Here is a 7,207-nt window from a genome sequence, read left to right as displayed (position 1 = left end):
TGTCTTCTGGACTCTCCATTCCTGGCTCTGGGGGTCTAATCTGATAAATCCATTCTAACAGGCCAATTTCCCTAAGCCTCTGGATACCTTCTTCTACAGTATACCAAGGCAGGTCTGGTACTTCAACTTGACTTAAGGTAGGCCACCATATAATCCATGCTTCAGTAAGCCAACCAAATAAACTATTAGATCTTTTCCTAACCTCTCGAGCTAAAACACTGAATGAAGAATCTGTGCTTAGTGGGCCTAAATCAATAAACTCAGACTGATCCAATGTTACATTCCTTGCACTATTATCCCACACCCTCAATAGCCATTCCCACACATATTCTCCAGGTTTCTGTCTGCACATGTTAGCAAAATCAAGTAGGTCTTTTTGGGTGTAGCATACCACTTCCTCAATCACACTTTCTGTTTCACTTGCTTGGACTTAACTTTAGTTAAGCTAGCAGCTACAATGGGTGGTTGGGGCAGTTTCTGAGAACATTCAGCAATGTCTTCCATGGCCTCTGCCTCAGGCAATGACTGAGCAGGAACAGTTGTGCTAATCCCATCAAACTGAGGGGGGAGAGGATAATGGTTTTATAGTAATCCCTTCAGATGGAGGGATTCAACAGAATTTACAGGCTCTGTATCCTGATCTTCCTTACTATCTGTCCATATGTCCCCATTCCAGGTTTCAGGAGCCCATCTTTTCCCAATCAATGCCAACTAGTCTATGGTGACTAAGAGTATAGAATAGGAGGGGATACAAGAGAGACTTCTGAGTATAGGAAATGTTGTATATCTTGATCTAGGAGGTAATCAATCACATTGGTATATACATATATAAAAAGCAAGCTGGAGGTTTTTTCCAACTCTTGCAGCTGCAGGGGCTGAGGAGATCAAGGTTGGCAGGCAGTATACTGGTTGTTGACTCCAACAAATAACGAATCCAAGATCTCCAGGCCAAGTGGTGGATTGTTCGCTCATGGACAGTTGCAGGCAGCACAACAGAATCCTGATCCATAGAAAAATGTCTTTTTCCAGGATGTCTATAAATATATGGGAAGCTGGCCACATCCCTAGGGAAACTCCCTTTCAATGGATTAGCTGCTCAAAACATATTCATCTGATTCCATCATGGGAATAACCACATTGCAACTGCTTCAACCACACAGAATTGTGGTCCAGCCAAGTTGACACACAGCTCCAACTATCACACTAGGTATACATCCTAAAGAAGTGAGAGCCAGGACAAGAACAGCTATATACACACCCATGTTCATCACAGCACTATTTACAATGGCAAAAGAATGGAAACAACCTAGGTGCCCATCAACAGAAGAATAGATAACCAAACTATGATACATATGTACAATGGAATATTATGCAATTCTGAAGAATACTGCAGAATCTGCAAAGCACTGCATAACATAGGTGAACTTGGAGGACATTATGCTGAGTGAAATAAATCAATCACAGAAGGACAAATATAGTATTCGTTCATTGTTGTAAAAAGTCAAGGAAAGGTTTATATATGGAATGAAACTTTCTTTGTTGGTTACCAGGGGTGGGTGGGGAGAGGAGGGAACACTGCAAAAAAAAAAAAAATTGACTCATGTCATTTTAGTTTTGTTTATTTCATTGTACATAAATTGTATTTCAATAAAATGTATTTTTAAAAAATTTAAAAAAAGAATGTTCATAGCAATTTTATTCAAAGTAGCCCAAACATGGAAACAACCTGAATGCCCATCAACAGGAGAATAGATAAATATATTGTAACATAGTCCCACAATGGAGTATTACATATTAATAAAAAAGAATAATTGTTACATGCAACAACATTGATTCACCTTATAGTCAAAATCCTTAGTGAAAGAATTCAGACACAAAACAGCATTGTGTTAGGCTGGGTTCTCTAGAGAAGCAAAACCAGTAAAGCTTAGAAAGAGAGAGAGAAATTTATCTCGGGAAAAATGGCTCACACACTTATAGAAGCTGGCAAGTCCCAAGTTCTTGGATCAAGCTGGAGGGTTTTCCCAACTCACACAGCTGCAGGGGCTGATGAGCATAAGGTTGGCAGGCAGTATACTGGCTGTTGACTCCAATGAATGACGAATGCAAGATCTCCAGGCCGAATGGTGGACTGTTTGCTCACGGACAGTTGTAGGAAGCACAACAGGATCCTGATTCACCGAAGAATCTCTCATTTTCCCACAATGTCCATAAATATATTGGAAGCAGGCCACACCCCTAGGGAAAATCCCTTTCAACCAATTAGCTGCTCAAAACATATAGATAAACATATACATCGAATCTCATCATTGCAATTGCTTCAACCAGAGTTGTGGTCCAGCCAAGTTGACACACAACTCCAACCATCACAAGCATATACTGAATAATCCCATTTATATAAATATCAAAAACAGGCAAAACTAGTCTATGGTGACTAAGAGTATAGAATAGAAGGGGATATGAGAGAGACTTCTGGGTATAGGAAATGGTCTATATCTTGATCTAGGAGGTAATCAATCACTTCACTATATACATATATAAAAAGTTATTGAGCTGAATACTTAAGATGTTTGTATTTTACTGTATATAATGTATATCTTAATAACAAAATAACAAAGTCAAGCCTCAAAAAACAATATAGCATTTTGCTCTTTTTATGAAGTTTGAAAACAAGTACCACTAAACAACATGTACATGTGATAAGACAAGACAGGATGAGAAAAAGAAGGAAGGATGGAAAGGAAAGAGGAAGGAAGAAGGAAAAAGGGTGGGCAGAGAGAGACAGAGATAGAGAAAGAAGAAAGGAGGATAAACAAAATTCAAGATTGTGGTGCCTCTAAGGGGAGGGTAGGAGAGAGAGAAATACCACAGGCAGATGTACATCATTGGTAACATACTGCTTCTTGGATTGAGAGGGTAGTTTCATTTGTGTGTTATTTTATTTAAAATGATTAGGTTGGAACAAAATATTTAAGAGGGCCAGGCAATGACCAATGATAACAATGGATCATAAACCAAGGATTATGATTAATCTAACTTTTTATACCTGAGGTCTTTTTAATGTCACAAATATCTGCTCACTGATTATTTACCTGATAACATTTCCTAAAGTGGTTAAACTTAAGTTAACTCGTGATCCTTCCCGTAGTCTGTCCCCTTCAGATCCTGAAGATTTCTGCCTTTCACTTCCTGCTAAATCCACCAAATTAATACTGGATTGCTTGGTGAGATGTCTGTCCAGGAAAACCTGTAGAAAAAAATATCATAGATCATGCTATTAGAGTGATATAGCAAGTCAATCTAGTTTACGTGTTTAAATGTTTCTTCTAAAAGTATTTCAGATTCAAAGAAAGACACAATAACATTTATAAATTAAATTTCCATACTCTTTACAATGACATTTTACAATAATACAATATTGTTGTTGTTAGGTGCTGTGTTGCTGTTTCCAACTCATAGTGACCCTATGTGCAAAAGAATGAAACACCGCCTGGTCCTAATACATTACCAGGTCCAAATATCTCAGTCGCCTCTTCCCAATTCAGCAAAGCTATTTTCCAATGATATATTAGATACCAATGGTTGCTCCAGTATTTCTATGGTCAGTAAAACTTTTAAAATATAAAACATTGTGAAATCTACAAAATAACTACCCAGGATTGTGTGATCATGTCATGTAAAGAACATGGATTTTAGAATCCTACAGATCCCCTTCACGACTACATGACCAGAAGCAAATGACTTAACTTTGCAGAGTTTCAACTTTCTCATTTGTAAAAAGGGGATAATAATATTTTATTGGCATGTTATGAAGAATTAAAGATAATAGACATAATATGTCAGATACAAAGTTTGGTGTATAATAACAGGTGCTAATATTCTCCTCAGAAGGAAGGTTGGGCAATCTACTTCTGTAGTGATACAGCTTTGGAAACCCAAGGAGGGGTCACTATGAGTCGGGTTCAACTCAATGGCACATAACAACAATAGCATTATTATTATTATTATTATTATTATTATTATTATTATTACTGAAACCAAAAGAGTGTGGTGGTAAATCTCCATTCATTATTTTCAGCTGATCTCTTCCCTTCCTCCAAAAATATCAAGTTTAAAATATCAGGGAACAAAGTTATAATAACTTGTTAGCCACAGCCAAAAACCCTGAGCTTGAGACCATGGTTGCAAGAGTTCTGATTGAGTTTTGTTTCACATTTTTTCCTATTTTATCCAGGATCTCATATTGTGATCCCTTTCCAAGTGGTTGACAGTGATAGCCAGGCACCATCTAGTTCTTCTGGTCTCAGGGTCACGTAGGCTGAGGTTTGCATGGTTCGCTAGTACTTTGGGCTAATTGTTTCCATATGTCTTTGTTTTTCTTATGCTTCTTTGCTCCAGATGTGAAAAGACCCATTGTTGCATCTAGATGACCGCTTGTAAGCTTTTAAGACCCCAGTCCCCACTCACCAAAGTAGGATGTAGAACAATGTTTTTGTGTAGTATGTTACGACAATTGAGCTTGATGTCTCTGCTGTGGTAGTTAAGGTTGTGTGTCAACTTGTCTGGGCCTGGTTGAGTGGCTGGGCAGCTGCTCATAGTTATTCCCTATGATGAGACTGGCAATCAACTCCATGGTGGGATCTACCCCCAAGCAGCTGAGTAGCTGTTTTAGGGATGTGGTCTGGTTTCTGTATATAAGCAGCAGCTTTGGTAATGGTCTCTAGCTGATGTCATGCTTGTACCCTGCATATAGCCAAGTCATTGTGCAACAGCCTGCCATGCTCTGCTGATCCTTGGACTTTCAATGGACTTGAATCAATGGCCTGCCTTGTGGTTTGGTAATATTGGGATGTGCCTTTTCACTTGCCAACCTTGGGTTTGTCAGCCTCAGCAGCTAGTAACTGCCTGAGTACAGAGGTGCCTCCAGCTTCAGTGGGCTGGTAGCAGGAAGCAGAGCTGAAGCTCAGTGTCAAGGGGCTTTCACCCAGCCCCTAGAGCCTGGCACTTTGAACTCAGACTTAAAGCCTCCTGTTTGTTAAAGTCATCCCATTTGTGGTATATTTCTGTCAGAGTGGATTAGGTAATCAGAACACTTGCAACCGTGGTCTCAAGCTCCGGGTTTTTGGCTGTGGCTAAGAAGTTAAGAGTGGGAGGAAAAACATGGAACAAAATCCAAAAACTCAATAATGACCAGAATTACTGGTTGCGGGGAGTCTGGTGAGACCCCCAATACTATGGCCCAGGGATACATTCTGGGCCTGGATTAAAACTTACTCCCAGGGGCTGGCTCTCAGCCCAATAGTAAACAAGACATACAAGCAGACCACTCCCAGGGTGGCACACCCACATACTCTATGGAAATGCATCCCTTGGAGCGATCAACCACAGGCACCAGAGGGGCAACCTTCATACAGGGAAATGCAGGACACACAGCAGTGCATAACTATGAAGGGTATGGGGGGTGCAGGTTGCTGGTCAGGGAGGGGAGGAGACTGGGTTAGGGTTGGGGATGGTAAATGGGGAGTGAAACTAAATATACACATAATGTTGAATGTAAAACAAACTCTGCTCTGTAAACTTGCACCTAAAGCATAATAAAAAAAACAAAAGAAGATGGGCCCTGTATGTTGGAAGGCACTCAAAGTACACAGCAGCTACAACAATGGACTTGAGCATATCAACAGTCATGAAGATGGTACAGGACCAGACATTGTTTTGTTCTGTTGTACATGGAGTTGCCATGAGTCAGAGCAACTAACAACAAAGGCAACCAACAAACATTACTAGTGCTGTGGCCTAGAGGACAAGGTGGTAAAATCTAAACTAACTGTATTATCTACCCAGCCATTGTGAATAACCATTTCTAAATCATACTATGTGATACTGTAGAGATGATTCTCTGATAGCCAATAAGAAGTATAGAAGAGAGAGGAGGATTCAAGATAACAGAATAAGCAAATACACCGATCAGACCCTCTACAACAATGACCAGAGAAAAACAAGTAAAACAGCTATAGATAATGGTACTGGAACCCAGAGCTTCAATGAAAAATATAAAAAAGTAGATCAAATACCAATGTTGTTATTAAGTGCCATTGAGTTGTTTCTGACTCATAGTGACCCTATGTGCAGCAGAACAAAATACTGCCCAGTCCCACACCAGCACCACAATCCTTGCTATACTTGAGTCCATCTCCCCAGCTACTGTGTCAATCAATCTCATTGAGGGCCTTCCCCTCCTTGGTCGACCCTCCACTTTACCAAGCATGACATCCTTCTTCAGGGAATGGTCCCTTCTGACAACATGACCAAAGTAGGTGAGATGAAGTCTGCTCATTCTCGCCTCAAAGGAGCATTCCAGCTGCACTTCCTCCAGGACAGATTTGTTAGATCTTTGAGCATTCTTCACCAGCACCACAACTCAAAAGCATCAACTTTTCTTCGGTCTTCCTTATTCATTGTCCAGCTCTCACATGCATATGAGGAGACAGAAAACACCATGGCTTGTGTCAGGCGCACCTTAGTCCTCAAGGAGATAGATATCTTTGCTCTTCAGTACTTAAAAGAGGTTCTTTGCAGCCGATGTGCCCAGTGCTATATGTCGTCTGATGTCCTGACTGCTGCTTCCATTGGCGTCGATTGTAGAACCAAGCAATGTGAAGTCTTTGACAACTTCAATCTTTTCTCCGTTTATCGTGATGCTGCTTGTAGGTCCAGTTGTTAGGATTTTTTGTTTTCTTTATATTGAGATGTAATCCGTACTGCAGAGTGTATTCTTTAATCTTCATTAGTAAGTGCTTCAGGTCATCCTCACTTTCAGCAAGCAAAGTTGTGTTATCAGCATATCACAGCTTGTTAATGATTCTTCCTCCAATCCTGATGCCATGTTCTTCTTCATATAATCCGGCTTCTCAGATTATTTGCTCAGCATGTAGACTGAATAAGTATGGTGAAAGGATACAGCCTTGACACACTCCCTTCTTGACTTTAAACCATGCAGTGTCCCCTTCTTCTGTTCGAATGACTGCCTACAAGTTCCTCATGAGTACAATTAAGTGTTCTGGAATTCCTGTTCTCCTCAATATTACCCATAATTTGTTATGATCCACACAATCAAATGCCTTTGTATAGTCATAAAACACAAGTAAACATCTTCTGGTATTCTTTGCTTTGAGCCAAGATCCATCTGACATCAGCAATGATATCC

At 40.1% G+C, this 7,207-nt stretch overlaps 1 protein-coding gene across 1 annotated transcript in view; it reads right to left on the bottom strand.

Moving 5' to 3' along the window:
• The window catches only part of LOC103193744 (kinesin-like protein KIF28P), a 148,931-nt gene that overhangs the window by 69,575 nt on the left and 72,149 nt on the right, over window positions 1–7,207 (bottom strand). The window contains exon 6 of the mRNA XM_007937001.1: window positions 3,093–3,247. Within this exon, the coding sequence (XP_007935192.1) occupies window positions 3,093–3,247 (155 nt within the window). The remainder of the gene's footprint in view (window positions 1–3,092; window positions 3,248–7,207) is intronic.

This window comes from Orycteropus afer, unplaced genomic scaffold, assembly GCF_000298275.1.
Source record: "Orycteropus afer afer isolate SDZICR_OR568_19922 unplaced genomic scaffold, OryAfe1.0 scaffold00039, whole genome shotgun sequence".
Taxonomy (NCBI): Eukaryota; Metazoa; Chordata; class Mammalia; order Tubulidentata; family Orycteropodidae; genus Orycteropus; species Orycteropus afer.
Note: the sequence above shows the minus strand (reverse complement) of the source record. Positions and strands in the feature narration are given on the sequence as shown.